The sequence below is a fragment of the Bos taurus genome, chromosome 5, assembly GCF_002263795.3.
Source record: "Bos taurus isolate L1 Dominette 01449 registration number 42190680 breed Hereford chromosome 5, ARS-UCD2.0, whole genome shotgun sequence".
Lineage (NCBI taxonomy): Eukaryota > Metazoa > Chordata > Mammalia > Artiodactyla > Bovidae > Bos > Bos taurus.
The window spans coordinates 99,452,725-99,478,777 of NC_037332.1; the positions used below are offsets into that span (position 1 = coordinate 99,452,725).

General features: G+C 36.7%; 1 protein-coding gene across 4 annotated transcripts; it reads left to right on the plus strand.

Moving 5' to 3' along the window:
• The first annotated feature begins 263 nt into the window (after positions 1-263).
• Positions 264-24,076, plus strand: LOC100296778 (killer cell lectin-like receptor subfamily I member 1). 4 transcript variants are annotated; one of them, XR_009494634.1, is made up of 7 exons: positions 264-852; positions 1,913-1,947; positions 6,418-9,203; positions 9,348-9,416; positions 18,559-18,710; positions 19,071-19,165; positions 19,673-24,076. XR_009494634.1 is itself a non-coding variant. In XM_059887067.1 (7 exons), coding segments are annotated over exons 2-7 (528 nt in total). In that variant the 5' UTR covers positions 270-852; positions 1,913-1,946; the 3' UTR covers positions 19,785-24,076. The 4 variants fall into 4 exon arrangements, 1 of the variants encoding a protein (XP_059743050.1); XM_059887067.1 differs by having other exon boundaries at positions 270-852; positions 9,105-9,203; XR_009494633.1 differs by lacking the exon at positions 264-852 and having other exon boundaries at positions 877-1,947; positions 15,339-18,710.
• The last annotated feature ends 1,977 nt before the right edge of the window (positions 24,077-26,053 follow it).

Sequence of the window (26,053 nt, forward strand, 5' to 3'; positions counted from 1 at the left end):
TTAGTAAGGAGTCAGAATGCAATGGCTTGAGTAGTGAGAATAAAATATAATAAATAGTAATGAAATGCAATGGCACTTTGAGAATTTTTCTAAGAGGATAGAGAGCAAAAATAGTATTTTTATTGAGCTTGAGGTCTAATGATGTTAAAAATTACATGTAATTTTAAACTGATGTGAAGGATAATATTAAGAAAATATTGAATATTCAAAAAGAAAGTGGAGTGATAAATAGTGTGTGATTCTTGGGTGGTGGAGTAGATAGACTCAAATATAGTTAAAATTGGCTTTATTGAAGAGGAAGAAAAACACCTCTGTTGAACAGGAGAGAAGATAAAATGCATACGTATATAGAGAGAAAGATGAGGTAATCTGTTAGCTTTTCTTTTTCTGTGATATAGGTCATCTTCTGAGAACAAAGAGAGGGTGTGGAAGAGAGATTTGTTAAGAATGAAGAATATGTGATAAAATCAGTTGCAGAGAATGTGAAAGAATAATGACCTGAAGAAAGCAATAGGATGCCTAGCAGCATTAAAGCGATTTGGTGCTGGTGACAAAGAATTTGTATTGTGGTAAATCTTACCTCTTCCAAAAGCACTTGGCTTCTCAGGTGTTGACAGACAGAAACATAATTTATCTCAAACATAGGATAATGATTTTATTGAACAAGTGGGACCAAAATATGTTCAAGAAAGCTAGTGATTGGCAGAAGAGAATCAAGGTTGACCTGAAAGAAGGTGAAGAAAGAAATATACTGATGGAGTGGAACAAGGTCAAGTTGGAGACAGGGCTGGAGATGTCAATGAGACCAGAGCATTTTCATGTTGGAGAAAGATGAATAAGCAATCTTGAAAGGTAAGAGTGTTTGTAGAGGGGGGGAGGTTTTAATAAGACATTTTTTGATATGAAACACTTAAAGGTACGACAAGGACCGAGATGTTCCCATGGGAGGGCTTGGCTGAGGCAGAGTGGGGAAGTCACTTGGGGATGGGGAGAAAGAAAAACTGAGTGGCCAGGGTGTAAGTGGATGGTTCACAGAGACATTGATGAATCAGAAGACTGTGATCCATTATTACAAGTCAATATCGATAATGCCTGGGAGCACATAAACCATGATGAGAGGAGGGAAAAGGAATGTTAGAGTCATAAGTAAATGGGGGTGACTTAAGGAAGATGGGATCAGTATGTGATTCTCAGTCATCTGGTACAAACTAACAACAGAGACACATTTGGAAATTTATCATAATATGTTGTCTTTTTAACCTGCAAGTAGGTGACTATGGAAGTCTTTCAAATTACACAGTTATTAATTATAACATGCCAAACTCTACTACACTGTATTACATGTTATAATACACACAATGTAAACTTCGTTCTGGGTGGTGATAGCAACTACCACTAAATACTACTAAGAATTATATATTTTAATTTAGCCAGTAAAGCCTAAAATATACTTTCTATTCTGACACATCTGCAGACTTTTCTACATATCCCATGGTATTCTTGTTCTGTGTAACATCTAATAAAATATGTAATTTGGCTCATTTTTCTTTTCCATTAAGCTTCAGCTTTGATAAAGGGATATTCTTATTAAGCCGCCATTAAATTAATATTTTTTTCAGACCTTTTTAAATAAAAAGTCTGTAATTTATGATACAGTTTTCAGAGTACCAAAAGTCATGAGGTATTGAAGCAACATTTTCACTTCTTGGTCAGTATTTTGTGGAAGAGTTAAAACTACAAATTGGCAGTTACGTGAAAACTTCCTGTGTAGTTTTTCACATATGTTTTGAACAACAAAAGTTTATGTCAGTATCAGAGTGTTTTTTAACCTAGAGTCTTCTCTAGAGGTTCTTATACCAGATTATCTACCTCATAACTAATTCCAACCTACAACAATTTTACATTATTTTAGGTCTCTGATTTTCCTACAAATTTATCTTCAAGTCAGTGAGTATGATTGCTTCCATTTATTTCCTTCTCTTAAGAAGTTAAAAATGTATGTAATGATTAGCATTAATTTGAACTAGTAACTCAGAATGTATTAAATGATAGTTTAGGAAAAAATAGCTTTTGTAAAATTATGTTGCATGCTTATTTCATAAACAATGGCATGGAGTATGAATCCAGGTATGTCTTTAATTTATTAATTTTTTTGTTTCTTTGTCTTGAAATTTTACTGTTTTTTTTTTCTTTTTTTCATTTTTTTCCAACTACCTAGGCTCTTTCCTCCAGTAAATTTATTTAAAAAGCTATAATTTTCTCATTATTTTGAATTATTGGATCAGTAGATGTTTTTATTATTTGGTTTGGTACATAACAACAAATTAATTTCCAAAGGGAAAGATTTAGATTAACCTGAAGTCCGTGTAAATAAATGTGTTTTCTTGCACATTGTGCAACTCTATGTGACTGCATTTGACTTAAATTTACTGATTTTATTGGTAAAAATGTGTATCATTAGTATGTTAGTTCATATTTCTTTGGTTAGTGGTGAAATAAAAATCTTTTAGTGTGATTATTGGTGACAAAAAAATTTTAGTAATAAAAATGACATTTCTATAATTCAACTTAATTATTTTCCTAGTCTGTATGAGATTAGAAAGTTGTAACTATTTACTTATACTTTCTTTTAATCCTTTATTAGCTTTATTGTCTCATGTCTTACATTTAACATTTTGACTTATCTGAAATTTGTTTCAGTATTGTAGTGAAATTAGTGATCTAAGTCTATGTAATGCTTCGCTGTGAACCAATAGTCCATCCTTCCAGTGATTATACCACTTTTAAACTTTTCTTAGACCATGCTTATTTAATTACTTTTTCTTAATAACAATAGTCATTTTTCTTCCTCCTTTGGTACAAAAATGTAGTTTAATTGCACCAAATATTTTAACAGCTCATTCTTACAATACCAATATATTCTTCAATTAAATATCATTTTTCTATCATTGAGCAAAGTTTTCAGTAAACAATTTAAGGAAGTATAAAAATTTTTAATTAAAAAATTGTATCGAATTTTTTTCCTGAAATTTACTCTTAAAATAGCCATGGATGTAGAAAATATCCTATGTATAAAATTATTTGATTTTCAACATTTTAAAATTCTCAAAATTTCACCTTTAAGTTACTTTTATCACGTTCTTTAATTTTCAGTAAAATGAAAAGCAGTGCAAACTTGCCAAAACTGTACCTAAAAGTAATCACTGCGAATCTATTACTTTGCTTCATGTATCAATATTTGTTACATTAAATAGTTAAAGGTGTACTAGAGTATCAATTGGAGAAGGCATTGGCACCGGACTCCAGTACTCTTGCTTGGAAAATCCCATGGACGGAGGAGCCTGGTAGGCTGCAGTCCATGAGGGCGCTAAGAGTCGGATACGACTGAACGACTTCACTTTCACTTTTCACTTTCATGCATTGGAGAAGGAAATGGCAACCCACTCCAGTGTTCTTGCCTGGAGAATCCCAGGGACGGAGGAGCCTGGTGGGCTGCTGTCTATGGGGTCGCACAGAGTCGGACACGACTGAAGCGACTTAACAGCAGCAGCAGTAGAGTATCAATATATCAATGTGAAATATTAACTTATCTCACAACTCACTTTATTACAAACACATCTGCTAATAACTTTGTTTTTTGTTTTCTGTTTTCCAGCTTAACTCTTAGTAAAGCATAATGGAAAAAAAAATCTATGCTGTATAACTTTGGATGTTTAAAAATTGTAAGATAAATTGCTAAAAGTAGAATTGTTTCAGAGCTTGCATACTTTATGTTTTGTAAATATTGGTAAATATTTTTGTACTCACAATCATTTGCTAATACAAGAATATCTGTTATCTAGTGTTTTCACAGGTAAAAGTTATTTTATTCTTTCAATTAGGCTTTTTTATTTATTAATGAATTTGAAGACAATAATTTTTTTTTCAAATTTTATATTTTACCTTTTTATTTCTTTTGTTCATTTTTGGTGGTTCATTGGCATTGTCTCATTAATTTAGGTGGTCCATGTGCTTGCTTCTGCTTGTGTGTGTATGTGGATAGGTAAATATGACTTGATTAAGTGGGAAAAAGATGGTAGGCAGGCAGACTGAGAGACAAATTGTTATTTTACAATTGTAAGATTTACCTAGTTCCTGAGAGAGTTTTTTCTATATTAAGAATCTTCTGAATAATGGATTATTTCAGTGATACAACAACCTTTATGTCAACTTGATTTGAGATTAAAAAGCTTTAATATTAAATTTAAATAATAAGTTCTTTGTTAATGTCTTTAATCATAGTCTACACATGATTAACATTATTCATTACATAAAAACTATTGAGAGAAAAAAAAAACTATTGAGAAGCAAATATATATATACTTTACTCCTTTCAAAAAATGATTAAAAGAGGAAATGAAATGTATAATCATATTAAAGGAAAATAAAATCATTCTTCTAAATAAGGATTGCAATGTTGGGAGAGAGATTTAGTCTCTCATTTGGTCCCTTTTTTACTCTTATCATGTTATACCTAAATGTTTACTTATACATCAGAATGAAATAATTTTTCACTGTTTGATCTGATGCAATGACCACTTAACTCTTTACCTCACATTTGTCTACTGCATAGATACTAAAGAGAAAGATATCAAGATTGAGCTAAAGGAATCCAAGTCTTTTCAGAAAAAAAAAAAAAAAAAAGCTTAAGAATATGCAAAATAAAGGTATTGTAAACAAGCAAGAGGTAACCCACACAGAACTGAAATTTCCCAGATCTCAACAGAAGCAAAAAAGACCCAAAACAAATGAGAGAAATGTCGTATCAAGCGAACAGCAAGCAAGACACAAGGAACTGAAATCACCCAGATTTTCTCTTTCAGTACAGAAAATGGTTGTTTAGGAAAAAAAGAAAAAGCATAATATTACATTTTGCAATTCACTAGATCTCACTTCTTGCATTTAGATTACTTCTCTCAAAATCTTTATTAAATTGCCACATTACACTATTTACTTATCGTCAGGACTGTCCTTGATTATTTTAGGATATTACTGTGGAATTGTTTGTCTCTTAAATAGTCCTTCACTATGTTCATTTCTTCTAAAATTGTACTGATCCAAATCCCAACAGAACTGCATTATTTGTAAGAACTGTTATATGAATTCTATTGCTTCTTTCATGTATTATTTTAAAAATAATTCTTGGTGCAAGTCTTCAATTCAGTTCAGTCTAACTCAGTTCCAACAATTATTTTTTGAATTTGTACTGTGGGCCTGCTCTGGACAAAATGGTACCTATAAAGGTAAAGAAGCAATAATCACTTGACTTCAAAAAACTAACAAGAGTCTATTAGCAGAGAGACAGACTACAGAAAGAAAAAGAATATTTTGGAGGTAAAGTTTTTTAAGACTCTACAATCATTTGGATATTGGAGGTAAAGGTGAGAAATTAGTAGAATAAGATAGCAAGATTCCTAACTTAAGTGACTGAGTAGTTAATCATCTTAACCACCATTAAGAAAAATATTTAATCCAGTAAAAGTCAGATCATGTATGACATTTGAATCATCTCTTAATCAGTTCAGAGGACAACATACATAATGAAATGGGATTTGAAAGGTTGAATCTCTAGAAAGAAGATGGAAATGGGCAAGAAAGACTGATGTGAGTAGATAGGACTACAAATAGAGATGATGTGAATGAAAAGTCTACCATAGAAAAAGGCAACATGTAAGAATTAGCAGAGGAAGACTCAAGAAAGGTACATATGAAATGCATATCCAGATAGGAGAAACTAAACTATGTCTAATAAAGTGTAAGTGGAAAATTATTTCCTTGGATTTTGCAGTTGGGGTTTTTGTTTGATGATGGAGAAAAGCTTACAAGCTACAACTGAAAGTTAAGGGATCGAAAGAAGTTTAGTATAGGAATAAAAAGAGTCCGGAAAGTATTTTTACAATTTTCACTGATAATAGCAACATAATAGAAATGACAATGAAAAGTGGAAGACCTGAGCCAAGACAAGGAATCCCTTATCTCAAAATATTAGATTTTGAGAGATTTGAGCCCATGTATAGACTAATCAGATAAAGTTTATAAAAAAGAGATGATGAAGAAAAGGGGACAAAAAGATAATTTTCTCTTAGATAATAAATGCTCTAAGGGAGACGGGTGGCATGGAATAAATAGGATATGTAAAAGGTTTTGACTTGAATCATAGAGAAATTGCTCATCTTCTGAAATAAAAAGAAGACAATGACAACAGGGTATGAATATATGAATATATATACACACATGTACATACAGATATCGGAGTGGGCAAGTTAAAGACATTCATAGCCTCAACTATTTTGGTAAAATAAGAGAAATATCTTGGTGTTTGGATAGAGCTTCTCCAAGGCTTGATTTTGTTTTGTTTTGTTTTTTAACTATCTGGAGGACTTGGGGCAGAAGTTGACCAAAACTGCTGCTGCTGCTGCTAAGTCACTTCAGTCGTGTCCAACTCTGTGCGACCCCATAGACGGCAGCCCACCAGACTCCCCCATCCCCGGGATTCTCCAGGCAAGAACACTGGAGTGGGTTGCCATTTCCTTCTCCAATGCATGAAAGTGAAAAGTGAAAGTCAAGTTGCTCAGTTGTGTCTGACTCTTCGCGACCCCATGGACTGCAGCCTACCAGGCTCCTCCGTCCATGGGATTTTCCAGCCAAGAGTACTGGAGTGGGGTGCCATCACCTTCTCCGTGACCAAACTAAGAGGATTGAATTTAGTATTTTGCTCCCTCATTGCTTAATCTCAAAACCTGAAAGTAAAGTTTGACTCCTCACACTCAAGTAGTGTGTTCAAGCTGACCCGCTTCTCTCTTGGACTGAGATTCATATATTTTCATGGAGATTACTGAGACAGACTCTCAAAAGTCTCACATCTTCCACTTTTCACCTTTCCTTATATTCCCAGCAAAATGATCATGACTTTTTAAACAAAGTTCCTACACAATTTTCTATTGTTCTTAAAGTTAAAAAAAAAAAAATAGTCCTCTCGTCCTACAGACTATCTCTCCATCTCCATCCCCTCCTTTACTGAGCTCCACTAGATTGTATTTCAGTTCCAAGCTCCCTGTCCTTTAAAAGTGTTTACAGAGATTGCCTCTCCAAGTTGAAGACACCCTCTCTCCATCCCCCATGCTTCTCCTACTTTAAGGAATAATGAATTTTTATTTTCCTCTAATTTTAAGTACAATGCCACTTTTTGACAGAAACATTTTCTAACATTATGCTGAAACTTGGTGCGTGCTTAATTGCTCAGTTGTGGCTGACTTTTTGTGACCCCATGGACTGTAGCCCGCCAGGCTCCTCTGTCCACGAGATTCTCCAAGCAAGTATTGCCGTGGAGTGGGTTGCCATACCCATCTCCAGGAGATCTTCCCAACGAGGGAATTGAACCCAGGTCTCTCACATTGCAGGGGGATTCTTTACTGTCTGAGCCACAAGGGAAGCCAAAACTTGATGAACATGCTCATATATCTTTATAAAATTTATGACAGCTATTTCTTTCTTGACAAAAGATAATAATGTATTTTGTTACTTCCCTTTTGACTGATATACTGAATGATTGGCTAATAAAATGGATAAGAAAGCTGTGGTACATATACAAAATGGAGTATTACTCAGCCATTAAAAAGAATACATTTGAATCAGTTTTAATGAGGTGGATGAAACTGGAGCCTATTGTACAGAGTGAAGTAAGCTAGAAAGAAAAACACCAATACAGTATACTAATGCATATATATGGAATTTAGAAAGATGGTAACAATAACCCTGTATATGAGACAGCAAAAGAGACACTGATGTATAGAACAGTCGTTTGGACTCTGTGGGAGAGGGAGAGGGTGGGATGATTTGGGAGAATGGCATTGAAACATGTATAATATCATATATGAAACGAGTCACCAGTCCATGTTCGATGCATGATACTGGATGCTTAGGGCTGTTGCACTGGGATGACCCAGAGGGATGGTACATGGAGGGAAAAGGGAGGAGGGTTCAGGATGCGGAACACTTGTATACCTGTGGCAGATTCATGTTGATATATGGCAAAACCAATACAATATTGTAAAGTTAAAAAATAAAATTTAAAAAAATGTTAATGTTCAATGGAATTTATAATTAATATTTTTATTTGCATGACACTATGCTTCCTGGTGGGGCTTCCCTGGTGGCTCAGAGGTTAAAGCGTCTGCCTCCAATGCTGGAAACCTGGGTTTGATTCCTGGGTCGGGAAGATCTCCTGGAGAAGGAAATGGCAACCCACTCCAGTATTCTTGCCTGGAGAATCCCATGGATGGAAGAGTCTGGTAGGCTGCAGTCCACCAGGTAACAAAGAGTTGGACACTACTGAGTGACTTCACTTCACTTCATGCTCCCTGGTGGCTCAGCCGGTAAAGAATCCACCTGCAATGCAGGATACCCAAGTTCAATTTCTGGCTTGGGAAGTTCTCCTGGAGAAGGGATAGTCTACCCACTTCAGTATTCTTGGGCTTCCCTGGTGGCTCAGATGGTAAAGAATCTGCCTGCAATGCGGGAGACCTGGGTTTGATCCCTGGGATTCGAAGACCCCTTGGAGAAGGAAATGGCAACCCACTCCAATATTCTTGCCGGGAGAATCCCTGTGGACAGAGGAGCCTGGCAGGCTACAGTCCATGGGGTCCCAAAGAGGTGGACACAACTGACCGACTAAACACAGGATATTATTTTCTCTATCTAGATGTATTTCATTTCTGAGTTTACTAGAAGAAAGTATATTTGCGGAGTGCTCAGAGTTAATAATTTATAAAATCATAGGCAAAGGAGGCTCAAAGATGATGGTGAAGGTGGTTCAGGTGACATACCTGGAGCCTCAAGCAGGATAAGAAGTGAGATCAGGAAGAACCTATTAGGGAGGATATTTGAGTATGGAAAAATTAGAGTTCTGAATGTGGCTAAGAAATGGTTTTATTCAGGATGAACACATTCAAGAATTTAAAAAACGAATGATTTCCCTCTGAGAGTGAAACATTTTGGTGTTCAGTTTTATATTTGATGTTTTCTGGGAAATGATGAAGCTTCATCATTGTTTCTGTTTCCTTTAGTGCCACACCACCGATCTACAAAGTGGCAAGTGTTAGCTTGGAGTCTAGGGATCTTGTGTGTGGTCCTGATGATAACACTGCGTGTCTTGCTTGCAAAGTGTAAGTAATTGAGAAAATATCTGTTCTTATTACAATCAGTATGTCAGCAACATGTTTCAATGATTTGAAATCAGGACTGAATTTTACATTGTCTTAATATTTTATCCTAAGGAGAACTAATTACTATCATGATTTTTGCCATAGTATTTTCTAGCAGAGAAGACCAAAACCAAAAAATATCAACTGTTCCCACTCTATCTTCTAAAACTGGTGGTAAGTATTCTCTCTGTTCAGTCTAATTCTAATATTGATTACTGGTCTAAAGAGTTTATTTTCCTGACATCCACAAAACTTTAGTCAATCATGATAGAAAAATATAATTTTATAGTATGTTCAGTTTTCATTAAGGAAAAATTAATATTGGGCAAAAGAAGAAAGATAATATAGGAGAATGTGAAAATACTCAAAGTGTCATGTGTGTAAGTATTGTCTGTGATTTGATTCTTATTAGGACAAAAAAGCGATTTAAATTATATTGAGGTGAAGGTGTGAGAAATGGGTGAAGGATGTCTAAAAGATAGAAAGAAAACAAGTGAAAAGCCAGGGAGTTGTGTCTCTTTAGCAATTTTTCTTTCTCGCTTTCTCTGATGGAGATGATTAGCATTTTTGAAATTACAAGCATTTATATTTTACATTAATATGTATTGTACACATAGATTCAGTGGCCATGATATAGAAAGTTGTTTTTAGTTTTCTCTCTTTTTCACATATTGCAAGTTTACTCAAATCCTTATCAGTAAATTCAGCACTTATAAAGAAAAAGATATATCTATTCCTAAATGAGCCTGTCTTTCCAGGAAGATGGGATTTTTCCCCTCTGTTATCCTTTTGGGGAAATAATTGCATTTTCATGAACAGGGTTGGATTTTCAGGAAGGATGCATTTGCCAAGAAACAAAGTATCTTTACACACACACAAAAAAAACAGAAGGGTAGGGCTCCTATATCAACCAAAAGCATTGCCCATGAGTATTACCCATGAACTATCTTCTAAGCAGTTAAAAAGGAAAGAAAAATTATGACAATAATGGAGTAATTCAAGCATGGCATGAAAATAATTTGGCTTAGCATTCTCCAAGAATTTAGAGACAAACATTTATGAAAGGAGAAAAGTCAAAGTATAAAAAAGATGGAAGAAAGAACTAATTTCAAGTTTTATTAAAAATAAATTGCCTGAATAAAAAGGGAATGTCCCAATAGATTCAAGAAACAGGAGACTAGACAACACAGCTACTAGTTTTTATTATAATCAGTTATTGTTTTAGAACTTGTTTGATGGCTCTTAGAAAAAATAAAATCTATAAATGCCAAATATTAGCCATTTATATGGCTTGTGTTTTTGTTTTTCTTTCATTCACCTGGTTTGAAAATTCAGTTCAGTTCAGTTGCTCAGTCATGTCCAACTCTTTGTGACCCCATGGACAGCAGCACGCCAGGCCTCCCTGTCCATCACCAACTCCCAGAGTTCACTCAAACTCATGTCGACTGAGTCGGTGATGCCATCCAACCATCTCATCCTCTGTCATCCCCTTCTCCTCCTGCCTTCAATCTTTCCCAGCATCTGAGTCTTTTCAAATGAGTCAGTTATTTGCATCACGTGGCCAAAGTATTGGAGTTTCAGCCTCAACATCAGTCCTTTCAATGAATATTCAGGACTGATTTCCCTGAGGATGGACTGGTTGGATCTCCTTGCAGTCCAAGGGACTCTCAAGAGTCTTCTCCAACACCATAGTTCAAAAGCATCAATTCTTCAGCACTCAGCTTTCATTATAGTCCAGCTCTCACATCCATACAAGACTACTGGAAAAACCATAGTTTTGATTAGACAGACCTTTGTTGGCAAAGTAATGTCTCTGCTTTTTAATATGCTGTCTAGGTTGGTCATAACTTTTCTTCTAAGGAGCAAGTGTCTTTTAATTTCATGGCTGCAGTCACCATCTGCAGTGATTTTGGAGCCCAAAAAGATTAAAGTCTCTCACTGTTTTCACTGTTTCCACATCTGTTTGCTATCAAGTGATGGGACCAGATGCCATGATTTTAGTTTTCTGAATGTTGAGTTTTAAGCCAACTTTATCGCGCTTCTCTTCCACATTCATCAACAGACTCTTTGGTTCTTCACATTCTGCCATAAGGGTGGTGTCATCTGCATATCTGTGATTACTGACATTTTTCCCAGAAATCTTGATTCCAGCCTGTGTTTCATCCAGCCCAGCTTTTCTCATGATGTACTCTGCATATAAGTTAATAAGCAGAGTGACAATATACAGCCTTCCAATACTCCTTTCCCTATTTGGAACCAGTCTGTTGTTCCATGTCCCATTCTAACTGTGGCTTCATGACCTTCATGCAGATTTCTCAGGAGGCAGGTCAGGTGGTCTGGTATTCCCATCTCTTGAAGAATTTTCCACAGCTTGTTGTGATCCACACAGTCAAAGGCTTTGGCATAGTCAATAAAGTAGAAGTAGATATTTTTCTGGATCTCCCTTGCTTTTTCAGTGATCGAACAGATGTTGGCAATTTGAAATCTCTGGTTCCTCTGACTTTTCTAAATCCTGCTTGAACATCTGGAAGTTCATGGTTCACGTATTGCTGAAGCCTGGCTTAGAGAATTTTGAGCATTACTTTGCTAGCGTGTGAGATGAGTGCAATTGTGCAGTAGTTTGAGCATTTGGTGTTGCCTTTCTTTGGGATTGGAAAGAAAACTGACCTTTTCCAGTCCTGTGGCCACTGCTGAGTTTTCCAAATTTGCTGGCATATTGAGTGAAGCATGTCACAGCATCAATTTTCGGGATTTGAAATAGCTCAACTGGAATTCCATCACCTCCAGTAGCTTTGTTTGTAGTGATGTTTCCTAAGTCCCACTTGACTTCACATTCCAGGATGTCTGGAACTAGGTGAGTGATCACACCATTGTGGTTATCTGGATTGTGAAGATTTTTTTTTGTATAGTTCTTCTGTGTATTCTTGCCACCTCTTCTTAATATCTTCTTCTTCTGTTAGGCTCATACCATTTTTGTGCTTTATTATGCCCATCTTGCATGAAATGTTCCTTTGGTATCTCTAATTTTCTTGAAAAGATCTCTAGTCTTTCCCATTTTGCTGTTTTCCTCTATTTCTTTGCATTGATCGCTGAAGAAGGCTTTCTTATCTCTCCTTGCTATTCTTTGGAACTCTGCATTCAAGTGGGTATATCTTTCCTTTTCTCCTTTTCTCTTCATTGTCTCAAAAATGACAGAATCATCTCCATTCATTTCCAAGGCAAACCATTCAATATCACAGTAATCCAAGTCTATGCCCCGACCAGTAATGCTGAAGAAGCTGAATTTGAACGTCTCTATGAAGACCTACAAGACCTTTTAGAACTAACACCCCCTAAAGATGTCCTTTTCATTATACGGGACTGGAATGCAAAAGTAGGAAGTCAAGAAATACCTGGAGTAGCAGGCAAATTTGGTCTTAGAGTACAGAATGAAACAGGGCAAAGGCTAATAGAGTTTTGCCAAGAGAACCCACTTGTCATAGCTAACACCCGCTTCCAAGAACACAAGAAATGACTCTACATATAGACATCACAAGATGGTCAACTCCGAAATCAGAATGACTATGTTCTTTGCAACCAGAGTTGGAGAAGCTCTATACAGTCTGTTAAAACAAGACCAGGAGCTGACTGTGGCTCAGATCATGAACTCCTTATTGCCAAATTCAGACTTAATTTGACGAAAGTAGGGAAAACCACTAGACCACTCAGGTATGACCTAAATCAAATCCCTTACGATTATACAGTGGAATTGAGAAATAGATTCAGGGGATTAAATCTGATAGTGTGCCTGAAGAACTATGGTTAAAGGTTTATGACATTGTACAGGAAGACCATTCCCAAGAAAAAGAAATGCAAAAATGTTATTTGAGGAGGCCTTACAAATAGTTGTGAAAAGAAGAGAAGCAAAAGGCAAAGGAGAAAAGGAAAGATATCCCCATTTGAATGCAGAGTTTGAAAATTAAAAGCAATCAAATAAAAATAATTAAGGACATGCAAATTATGACCCCAGTGGGTTACCATTACACAACCACCCAAATGGATAGAACTTGAAAAGACTGACATTAACAAGCTTTAGAAAGGATGTGGAGTTAACTGTACAGGCACAAATCCCCAATAAGTCTACTCTTAGACACTTAGAAAAGAGAAATGAAGACACATGTCCACATAAGACATGTGAAAAAATATTTCTAGACACTTTTCTTGTAATTCTTATAAGAATTATCAGCAATCCAAATGTAAATCACCAGATAAATGAACCGCCAAAATGTGGGTTAGTCATAGAATGGACTGTTCAGTAATGAAAAGGAATGAAATCCCTATACTCACAACCTGAGTAAAACCCAGAAACACTATGCTGAGTAAGGTAAGAATTGATCAAAAGAATTGATACTGAGTGATTCTGCTTATATGAATTGTTAAAAATATAATCTGTAAAAAATAATTTACAGTTATGCATATCAGATCCCAGGTTGCTTGGGTGAAGTAGCAGTGTGGGGCATTAGTTGAAAAGGGACAGAAGTTAGCTTTTGATGTGATGGAAATATTCTAAATTTTAATTGGCGAGGAAGTTACAGAAGTATACTTATTTTTCAAAACTTATCAAATTGTGTACTTCAAAACAGTTTATTTTGTTGTGTGTAAATTATAACTCAAGTTGACTTAAAAATGGCACGTGCCTGTGTACTAAGTTGCTTCAGTCGTGTCCAAGTATTTGTGACACTTTGGACTTAGCCCACCAGGCTCTTCTGTCCATGGGATTCTGCAGGCAAGAAAACTCCAGTGGGTTACTGTGCCCTTCCTTAGGGTATCTTCCCGACCTAGGGATGGGACCCAGGGATCAGGCACTGCAGGTAGATGATTATTATTATTATTATTATTATTATTAGGGTAACCATCCCAGGAAGCCCTAGTTATTCCTTTGCTATTACATAATGCCTTTGTTTGGGGCTTCCTGGGTAGCTCAGTGGTAAAGAATCTGCCTGCCAATGCAGGAGATGCAGGTTCATTCCCTAGGTTGAGAAAATCCCGTGCAGGAAGAAATGGCAACCCACTCTAGTATTCTTGCCTGGGAAATCTCATGGATAGAGGAGCCTGGCAAGTGGGATATGACTGAACACGCAGGCACAGTGCCTTTCTTTGTCATCATGGTTTTGCCTTTAAAGTCCATTTTGTCTGATAGAAGTATTGCTTTCCCCATATTCTTATTGTTTATATTTGTATTTTTAGAAATATCTTTTTCCATCCCCTAATTTTCACTTTGTGTCTTTCACCCTGAAATGAGTCTCTTATAGGTAGCATATCACAGTTTCTTTTTTTTTTTTTTAATCCAATATGCTTGCTTTTGATCAGAGCATTTAGTTCATTGACATTTAAGTAATAATCATCCAGGTGGCTCAAATGGTAAAGAATCTGCCTGCAATGCAGAGACCAGGGTTTGATCCTTGGGTTGAGAAGATCCCCTGGAGGGGAAAATGGCAACCCAATCCAGTTTTCTTGCTTGGAGAATCTCCACAGACAGAGGAGCCTGGAAGGCTATAGTCCATGGGCTCACAAAGAGTCGGACATGACTGAATGACTAAACATGTTGATATATATGTACTAATAACCATTTACATCTTTGTTTTCTGGTGGTTGTAGTTCTTTTATAGTCATTTCTTCTTTTGTTTCTCCTTTTGTGGTTTGCTGATTTTCTTTTTTAGTATACCTGATTTATCTTCTTTTTAGTTTTTGTGAATCTGTTGGATGTTTTTAATCTGTGGTTACCAGGGAGTTCAAGTATGTTAACTCACAGTTATATCTACTTGCTTTAAAAGGATAGATATTCAAGTTCAAACACATTATAAAAGATATACATTTTTATATTTACCTCTTCCACATTTTGATGTCCTATTTTATAGCTTCATGATTATCCTTTCACTGTTTCCTGTAGTTACAATCACTTTTGCATTTTTTTGATTCTTTTTTAATCTACATTCTGACTTAAGTGAGCTTAGATTCTTTTATATATTTGCTTTTCCTATTGTGATTTTCCCTTTCCTACAGGTTCTTGTTTCTTTTCTATTAAGAAACTGCCCTTCGATATTTCTTTTTGTATAGGTTTGCTGCTGCTGCTGCTAAGCCGCATCAGTCATGTCCGACTCTGTGCAACTCCATAGATGGCAGCCCACCAGGCTCCTCTGTCCCTGGGATTCTCCAGGCAAGAACACTGGAGTGGGTTGCCATTTCCTTCTCCAATGCATGAAAGTGAAAAGTGAAAGTGAAGTCGCTCCAACTCTTAGTGACCCCATGGACTGCAGCCTACCAGGCTCATCCATCCACGGGATCTCCCAGGCAAGACTACTGAAGTGGTGTGCCATTGCCTTCTCTGTTGTATAGGTTTAGTATCGCTGATTCTTTTGGTCTTTGCTTATTGGAGAAATTCATCATCTTTCCTTCTATTCTAAATGATCATTTTGTTGGGTAGAGTATCCTGGGTTCCAAGTTTTTTCCCATTTCTGGACTTTGAATATATCTTGCCACTTCCTTCACATCCACTATTGATAAATTACTGCAGAGCAATTAGTTGACAGTCTTGTGGGAGTCCCCTTGTAACTACCTCTTTGTATTTTTCTTTCTGCCTTTAGAATCCTTTCTTTCAACTTTTGCATTTTAATTTCACATTTCTTGATGATGTGTTTGGGTTGATTGTGTTTGGGACCCTCTGTGCTTCCTGTTTCCTTCTTTAAGTTTGGAAAGTTTTCAGCCATAACTTCTTCAAAACATTTTTGATCCCCTTCTCTCTCTCTTCTCCTTCTGGAAGCCCTATTCTGTGTGGGTTGGCATGTTTTATATTATCCTATAGATCTCATATACTGCTTTTGTTTTGCTTTATTTGTCCTTATATCTGCTGTTCTGATTGAGTTATTTCCATTTTTTCTATGTTCTGGGTCATTTATTCATTCTTTGTGTCATTTAGTTAGTTATTCATTGCTTCTAGATTGCTTTTTATCTCAGTAATTGAGTTATCTACTTTTGATTGGTTCTTCTTTATAGTTCCTAGTTTCTTTTTATAGTGATCTACATTTCTATTGATAGCCTTTCTTAAGTCAGTTAGTATTTTTACTACCACCTTCTTGAACTCAGGGTCTGGTGAATTCTGTTTTATTATTTGTTCTTTCAGGGGATTTCTCTTGTTCTTTTAATTGAGAGTAGTTTCTCTGTCATTTCTTTTTATTGAAATTTCTCTGACTATATTGAATTTAGGAGAAACAGTTGTGTATTGTGGTCTTGAAGGTTGGTTTTCATGTGGCAGCAATCCTGTAAAGACTGTGTTTGTCCAGTGTCTTTGATGTAAGGGCTGCTTTTGATATGGAAGCCAGCTACTTCTATCCTCAGGGTATCCTGGCCACTATCACTTTGCTAGGGTATGTGATTGACATTAGTGGTGTGAGGCGGGACTTCCTCTCTTCTCAGTGGCTGTTGCTGTCTGTCAAGTGCTGGATCTTTTCCCAGTTGCTAGAGTAAAAACCCTGAGGGAAAGACTCGATCAGCCTCCATTGCCCTTGAGTGCATGCCCTGACACAAAGTGGGGTGCTTGCTGAAGCAAGTGTGACCCATGTACTTACAGAAGACCTATGCACAACCTATGGAGGTGTCCATGGCTCCACTCAGAAGCGGCTTGGGCTTGCATCCCTTCCCCTGTTGTGATAATCCCAGATCTAGTGCAAGGCTGTAGTGTGGAGAATGCTGAGGCTAGGGGTCAGGGCACTGTGGCTGCAGGAAGTGAGTTGGCTGTGCTGCTATCGAAGATCTGGGCTGTCTCTGTGGCATTCTTCTCCCAGGCCCTGTCTGCCACAGATCCAGCTCTGAACTGAGGTATGAAGTGGGTGGAACTGGGGTGCTCTCAATTGGGAGAGGAACCGCTGAGTGCTCCTGTGGGTGCTGAGAATTGCTGTCACTGCCCTCACCTGAAACACACCTCAGGCTCATCCAGGCTGCCTCTGTGTAGTTACATCAGGTCCTCCCTCAGTATCTGTCTACTGGGACTCAGCACGAAGCCACTGAACACTCCTGCAGTGCTGCCCTGCAGATTTGCTGACAATGGCTAGCATCGCCCCACCCAGATCACTCTCTAAGCCTCCCAGTCTGTCCCTGCAGAACTAGACAGAGTCTTTTCCCAGGACCTGTTTGGCTGGATACGACACCAAACAATGGTGTGGAGTGAGCAGGACTGGGGTGATCACCTCTTTGTATTGAAATTTGTGGCAATGCAGCAGTCACCCATGCAAGACTCTACCCACACTGACTGTTAGCCAACCAGCACATACACTGTCCTCATAAGTAGAGTCTAGGCTTTTAGAGCCCTTTTTCTGTCCCAGGAGTTTCCCCATCAGGCAATAGGGCTTGTCTCCTACACACAGGATCCAGGACTGGGACGCCCAGACTATGGCTTATTCTGCTTATTCCATAGGGTGAGGGTTCTTTTCTTTCCTTTCAGATCCCTCCCAAGGGTGCAAGGTCCTGAACTGATGCTGTTTTTTTCCCCCATCCTATCAGGTTACAATTTTCTTGCCATTTTGATTGTATGGGAGTTCTGCCAGTTTCCAGTTAGTTTTTCATGAAAATTGCTCCATATGTAGATGTCTTTTTGATGTGCTTGTGTGGGTAGATGAATTTCATGTCCTGCTTCTCTATCATCTTACTCTCCCTCAAGTATATGTTTTTGATGATTTAAAAAATATTATTAAAAATGCAAATTACATGTTTATTAAATAAGGTATAAGTTTTTAAATTTTTTTGCTGAATTTTATTCTGTATATTTAAAATCATTAATAATAAACATTTTTGACAAAAGGGAATAACTCATCAGTTACTTTCAGTGCTTGTATGTTTATATGTTGTTTAGCCTCTTATTTTATTTTTAATATTTATTTATATGGCTGCTCCAGGTTTTAGTTGCAGTATGTGGGATGAAACCCAGGCCCCCTGCATTGGGGGCAAGGAGTATTAGCCACTGGACCACCAGAGAAGTCTCTGGCCTTTTAAATATGCATGTATAATTTTAATCACATCAAGCAATCTTGTAATATTATTTGGAATGCATTTTCCTTATAGGTAAAATTTGATAACAAATTTTAAGTAGAAAAGTATAATACATGAGCTAAATATTATTGTTAGCTATGGTTTGTATAAAATTTGCCCAGGAACATTACAAAAAATGCTCACTTTGCTTTCTACCTAATATTCATCTGTATAACAAGCACAAAGGTATAGTAACTGTGTTAGTAGTAGTGATTCATAGTACAGAGTACACATTAAATGAGTTTATATTTTCTAGAATGTTCCTGTGACCTTTGTTCCACTCACTGGATTGGATTTGGAAATAGTTCTTACCATCTTTTCAGTCAAGTCAGAACCTGGGTGGAAAGCCATGCTGCCTGTGCAGAGCTGAATTCCCACCTTCTAAAGATTGATACTAAGGGAGAGCTGGTAGGATAGACACTTCTGTTTTTGTTGGTGGTGGTGGTGTTATACTGTAACTATATTTGGTTTGAAAGCATTAGTGATTGACACCATAATTTGGGAAAACTGGAGATTCTCAAAAGTATATGATATTTTCTTTCTTTGACTCAATTTTCTTAGGGAGAGATTAGAGAAACTCTACTTTTTGAATGTTTAATGCTAGAAGAAAAAAATCACATTAACAAATGAGATATCTTGAGAAAAAAAAAATCTTTTTAACACTAAGTAAATGTATGCAAGCCCTTGGGAGAACTCTAACCAATAACCTTTGAAAGGAGTGGATTATAATATGCACACTTTTCTGGTTTATGATTTTTTTCCTAATAGGAAATTTTATCAGTGCTAGAAGAAAAAGGATGGATAGGTCTTCAAATCAGTGAATCCTGGTTATGGGAAGATGGCACCACAGTAAATGAAAACCTGTAAGTACAGTATTTTGATAACTGAACTTTTCTGTGTATATAGGGATGTGTGTATGTTATGTGTGTAGGGCACAGAAAAATCAGCTAAGAAAAAGGAAATTATTATGTTTTTTGAAAATCATCCTGTGAGATTTAATTGGGGGAAAATTGCCAGTTCTTTCTAAAAAATTTCACCTTTAGGAACTTTACATTTTTAACTTTACTGGACTCAGGATAAATTTGTGCATAGTTTTAGGCAAGCTTATAAATCTATAGACTTCTGTTGTATTTTTATTATTTGTCATTTGACTTATAATTCTACTTAAACAGGATGGGATTAGGTATTGTCTAATATTTTCTGTTAAGTTTTAATATTTTGTAATTAAAGACTATTAATCTTCAGAGTTTTGTTCTTGTTTTGATTTGTTTAGTTTGTTCTTTTACTGTTTCTTATTTTGTTTTTGCTGATTTTAAGCTTGTGAGTTGGCATTTGTAGATATGACACCTTGCTTTACAATTTTTTTGCAGATTTGAATTCCTGAAAATGGATGATGAGAGTTGTGCATATATTGAAGGAAATTATGTGCATACTGCTAACTGTTTATCTGGGAAATCTTACATCTGTGAGCTTACCATATAGCAGCTGAATTTTGCTAATACATATTGTTGGTGAATTTTAATTAATTAAAAAGTACAAAATATGTTGTTGCTTTTATAAAATGGTATAAATTATTACTAAAGCTTTTTTTTTAACTGCACACAGAATACTTTAGCTAAATTTTTGAATTTTAAATGTATTCTAAGTGAGAAAAATTTATCACCCAAATTCCTTGGGAGCAAGTATTTTCCCTATGATAACTCATGTTAATATTTTTTAATTTAATAAAGTTAAAAGCACTTTTTATGAACTAAAAAATTTGTAAAATTAGGGACACAAAAATAAAAAGGGCTTCTATATCAGTTAGGGTTCTGGCATGAAATAGACATCATTTAAGATTGTTCAAGAGGTTTACAGTGATGAGGACACTCACCATATTGGTGAGGTTTAATGGAAAAAACAAGAAATAACAAGATTTATAGACCTCTCCTTGGGGGCAAGTCTTGGGGGCAAGCCAGGGTGCTTGTGTTCAAGCACACTCCTTAAGAGCAGAGTCCAGGCTTCCCACAGTCCTTCCATCTGTCCCGGTACTTCTACCATTAGCCACGGGTACTTGTTTCCCCCACAAAAGACTCCAGGACTGTCACACCCAATCTGTGGCCTGACCCATTCAATCCCAAGAGTGGGTCTCCATCAGTATAATCTCTCTTTCCTCTGAGGCCCCTCCAAGGGGCACCAGTCCTGACCCAATCACTTCTCTTCCCTGCCTACCTGATTACTTGTGTATCTTTCTTACAGTTTGGTTACACAGGAGTCCTTTTGCCAGTTTCCAGTTAGGTTTCAGTGAGAATTGTTCCACATGTGGATGTATTTTTGACACATTCATGAGAGGGCAGGTGAACTTTATGGCCTCTTACTCTGCCATCTTAATCTGAAAAGTGTTAGTCACTCAGTTGTGTCTGACTCTTTGCAACCCCATGGACTCTAGTTCACCAGGCTCCTCTGTCCATAGGATTCTCCAGTCAAGAATACTGGAGTGGGTTGCCATTTCCTTCTCCAGGTCTTGATCTGAACCTCCTTTATTTACTTGGAATATAGCATGACTCCCTTTTGATCTATAAAATTTCTGCTGAAAAGGCAAATAATAATGTTATGAGAGTTCTCTTGTATATAACCAGTTGCTTTTCTCTTGCTGCATTTAGTATTCTCTCTTTGCTTTTAATTTTTGCCACTATAATTATAAGTGTTTTTTTGTGAACCCCTCTGAGTTCCTATTGTTTTGGAATTTCTGTGCTCCCGGACAGGGATATTTGCTCCCTTTTCCAGGTTAGGGAAGTTTTATACTCTTATTTCTTCAAATGAGTTCTCTGCCCCTTTCTATCTCCCACTTCCTTCTGGGTCTTGTTTGTGTACTTGACATTATTCCATAAGTGTCTTAAACTGTCCTAATTTTTGAAATTCTTTTTTCTTTATTCTGTTCAAGTCAAGCAATTTCCACCATTCTCTACCAGTTTGTTCATCTGTTCATCTGGGTCATCTAATCTGTTGCTGATTCCCCCATGTGTATTTTAAATTTTTAACTATTGAAATCTCCAGCTCTGTGTTTCTTCTGATATTTTCTAACTCTTTGCTAAAATCTGTGCTCACCCACTCTTCTCCTGAGTTCACTGAGCATCCCCATGATCATTTCCTTGAATTCTGTTAGATAGATCAGTTACCTTCACTTTGTTTACTTCTTTTTCTGTGATTTAACCTTGTTCCTTAATTTGAAACATCCTGTCTCCATCATTCTCTCTGATTCTCTATATTTGTTTCTCAGTGTTAGGTAGTTTGGTCATGTTTCTGGTTCTTGGAGAAGTGATCTTACATAGGAGATGTCTTACGGGGCCCAACAGTAGACTTCTCTGGTTACAGAGCCATTTGCTCTAGGGGTGACTCTGTGTGGGATGCATAGGCCAACTAACTACTACTGGGACACTGGTAGATGTGGTTAGTCCCTGTCTTGTTGGTTATGTTTGCAGAAAACATTTTTCCATGTTGTCATATTTTTTTTCACTTTTCCAATAGTATCTTTTTGATAGACACAAAGACTTTATTCCCAAGATTTATTGAGACATAATCAACATATAACATTAAGTCAAACATTTTGATTTGATAGATTTATATACTGCAGAATGACTACCATCATTGCATTGACTAGTACCTCTGTCCTATCACAGAGGTACCTTTCTTTTTCATGATAAAACTTTCAAGATATATTTATTAGCAACTTCCAAGAATATACTACAATATTATTACTTTATTCATCATGCCGTACATTAGATCTCTAAAACTTGTTAATCTTACCACTGAAAGTTCATTCAGTTCAGTTCAGTCACTCGGTCATGTTCAACTCTTTGGACTCCATGGACTGCAGCATGCCAGTCTTCCCTGTCCATCACCAGCTCCTGAAGCCTGTTAAAACTCATGTTCATTGAGTCAGTGATGCCATCCAACCATCTCATCCTCTGTTATTCACTTCTCTTCCTGCCTTCAATCTTTCCCAGCATCAGGGTCTTTTCAAATGAGTCAATTCTTCACATCAGGTAGCCAAAGTATTGGAGTTTCAGCTTCAGCATCAGTTCTTCCAATGAATATTCAGGACTGATTTCCTTTAGAATGGACTGGTTGGATATCCTTGCAACTCAAGGGACTCTCAAGAGTCTCCAACAGTGCAGTTCAAAAGCATTAATTCTTCAGCCTTCAGCTTTCTTTATAGACCAACTCTCACATCCATTCAAGATTACTGGAAAAACCATAGCTTTGACTAGACTGACCTTTGTTGACAAACTAATGTCTCTGCTTTTTAATGTGCTGTCTAGGTTGGTCATAGCTTTTCTTCCAAGGAGCAAGCGACTTTTAATTTCATGGCTGTAGTCACCATCTGCAGTGATTTTGGAGCCCAAGAAAATAAAGTCTGTCACAGTTTCCACTGTTTCCCCATCTATTTGCCATGAAGTGATGGGACTGAATGCCATGATTTTAGTTTTCTAAATGTTGAGTTTTAAGCCAACTTTTTCACTTTCCCCTTTCACTTTCATCAAGAGACTCTTTAGTTCTTCACTTTCTGCCGTAAGGGTGGTGTCATATGTGTCAGTCAGTCAGTTCAGTCATTCAGTTGTGTCCAACTCTTTGCAACACCATGAACCATGCACGCCAGGTCTCCCTGTCCATCACCAACTCCTGGAGTCCACTCAAACCCATGTCCATTGTGTCAGTGATGCCATCCAACCATCTCATCCTCTGTCATCCTCTTCTCCTCCTGCCTTCAATCTTCCCCAGCATCAGGGTCTTTTCAAATGAGTCAGCTCTCTGCATCAGATGGCCATGAAGTGATGGGACTGGATGACATAATCTTAGTTTTCTGAGTTGAGCTGTGAGCCAACTTTTTCACTCTCCTCTTTTACTTCCATCAAGAGGCTCTTTAGTTCTTCTTCATTTTCTGCCATAAGGGTGGTGTCATCTGCATATCTGAGGTTACTGATATTTCTCCTGGCAATCTTGATTCCAGCTTGTGCTTCCTCCAGCCCAGCATTTCTCATGATGTACTCTGTATATAAGTTAAATAAGCAGGGTGACAATATACAGCCTTGATGTACTCCTTTCCCTATTTGGAACCAGTCTGTTGTTCCATGTCCCATTCTAACTATTGCTTCCTGACCTGCATACAGGTTTCTCAATAGGCAGGTCATCTGTGTATCTGAGGTTATTGATATTTCTCCAAGCAATCTTTATTCCAGCTTGTGCTTCATCCAGACCAACATTTCATTACCTTTGACTAATATGTCCCTACCTCACACCAAGTCACTGGTAACTATCACTTCTCTATCTGTTTCTCAGAATTTGACTTCTCCAGATTCCACACATATTTGATATCAGGTAATATTTGTCTGTGTCTGTCTGACTTATTTCAATATCAAACTGTCTGGTGTTGCTTTCAGAATATGTAGTTTTGTATTTACCATGCCAAATTCTCTCTTATCATTCTTCAGCTTTAGAAGTAAAATGTCCATTCTTGGCTCTTTGCCCTACTGTACAATTTTTAGAAATACCTTGTTTAGTTCTTGAAAAAAATTAATAATTGGATGTTTATTTTAGTTATACTAAATGTTTATAGTATAACTAAAATAAACATCCAATTATTAATTTTTGGTTGAGATGGTTGATTGTTAAATGTTTATAACAATTTGGGCAGAGTTTGTGTATTTGTAATGTAAGTAAATATTTCAGTGAATTGGTAATTTAGGTCTTCTTCAGTAATTTTCAATAAAACTTCATAATTCTTTACATAGTAATTGTGTTTATCTTTCATTAGATTTATCCTAGGTATTTAATTTTTCCTTAATGTAAATCACATCATTTTTTAAATTTATACTGGAAGTGAAGTGTTCATATAGAAAATAGAACAGCCAATTAATGTATAATGTTTAATTTTCACAAAATAAATATGACTATTTGGGGATACATTGTGTTGCTGCCAGAATATATTTTGAAGTGTTAACTCCCTATTTCCAAATGTGAAATAGATCTTGGTATGTGATCTAGTTAAAGCTAGTTCTTTCTTTAGAGATAAGCCTAGAAAACTGTGCTTAGGGGTCAGCTCTGCTCACAACCTTATTTTGAACTTCTACCTTCCAGACTGTGAAAAACAAAATCTGTTTTTTCAAGATATTCAAGTTGTGCTACTTTGTTACAGAAGCCCTAGGAAAAAAATACTACACTGATGTAACCAGCACCCATATAATTGAATAATATTCCAAGCACCTGAGAAATGCCTCTTGGACACTGTCTCCAGGAATAACTCCTCATCTTCATAACAGCTATCCATTCCACATCATTATTCCTTTTGGGAATAAATCCCCACTATAGTACATTTTGTCTTAGTTTATAATAGCAGAGATTAGATTTACCTGGTTTTAAACTGTATGAATAAATGGAATCTTATAGAATAAACTATTTTGTGTCACTTTTTTTTCCTCAAAATTGTTTGTGATATTAATCCACAATGACATGAACAGACCGCATAAATAAAAGAGATACCATAAAGAGATATTCAGCCTCAGAAAGAATAGGAAAATATAAATTTAAATAATTCAAGATAATCCTTTCTGTTGGTGAAGGTTTTATTGGTAAGGTATCTCTTACCTCCTTAAACTAAGAAGATGAACTATTATCTTGACCTTTTGTTAAAAATAAATAGCTAGGTTGTAGTTCTTACCCTAGTTTTCATTTCTACAAGTTTGTTTGAGTGCCAAACAGATATTGTTTTCAAAAGGAATAGCAAGTAATTTGTAAAGATATAAGAGAAGTAAGATTTATTTCATTCTGCTGTACTGGCAATGTTTTGAGAAAATTCAAGTTGCATTTACTTTTTGAAATTAATCTTAATCTGATGCTTTATTTGCAAAGGAGAAATCTACTACAATGAAACATCATTTTATTCATATCTGTTTTGAGTGGTTATATTCAAGAAGCATTCATAGGGCAACAGTAAAGATGAGGGAAGGGTCACATTTCAAGTTTGTTATTCACTCAGAACAGTTCAGTTCAGTCACTCAGTCGTGTCCGACTCTTTGCGACCCCACGAATCACAGAACGCCAGGCCTCTCTGTCCATCACCAACTTTTAGAGTTTACCCAAACTCATGTCCATCGAGTCGGTGATGCCATCCAGCCATCTCATCCTCTGTCGTCCCCTTCTCCTCCTGCCCCCAATCCCTCCCAGCATCAGGGTCTTTTCCAGTGACTCAACTCTTTGCATGAGGTGGCCAAAGTATTAGTTTCAGCTTAAGCATCAGTCCTTCCAATGAACACCCAGGACTGATCTCTTTTAGGATGGACTGGTTGGAATTCCCTGCAGTCCACGGGACTCTCAAGAGTCTTCTTCAACACCACAGTTCAAAAGCATCAATTCTTTGGTGCTCAGCTTTCTTCACAGTCCAACTCTCACATCCATACATGACCACTGGAAAAACCATAGCCTTGACTAGATGGACCTTTGTTGGCAAAGTAATTTCTCTGCTTTTCGATATGCTATCTAGGTTGGTCATAACTTTCCTTCCAAGGAGTAAGCGTCTTTTAATTTCATGGCTTCAGTCACCATCTGCAGTGATTTTGGAGCCCAGAAAAATAAAGTCTGACACTGTTTCCACTCTTTCTCCATCTATTTCCCATGAAGTGATGGGACCAGATGCCATGATCGTAGTTTTTTGGGTGTTGAACTTTAAGCCAACTTTTTCACTCTCCTCTTTCACTTTCATCAGGAGACTTTTT

Bases quoted from the DNA above. Each gene is read 5' to 3' on its own strand.
- LOC100296778 (XM_059887067.1), top strand. The intron at 9,204-9,347 runs GTAAGTAATTGA...TTTTTGCCATAG, and splicing joins GCGTGTCTTGCTTGCAAAGT to TATTTTCTAGCAGAGAAGAC. The intron at 18,711-19,070 runs GTAGGATAGACA...TTTTCCTAATAG, and splicing joins TTGATACTAAGGGAGAGCTG to GAAATTTTATCAGTGCTAGA.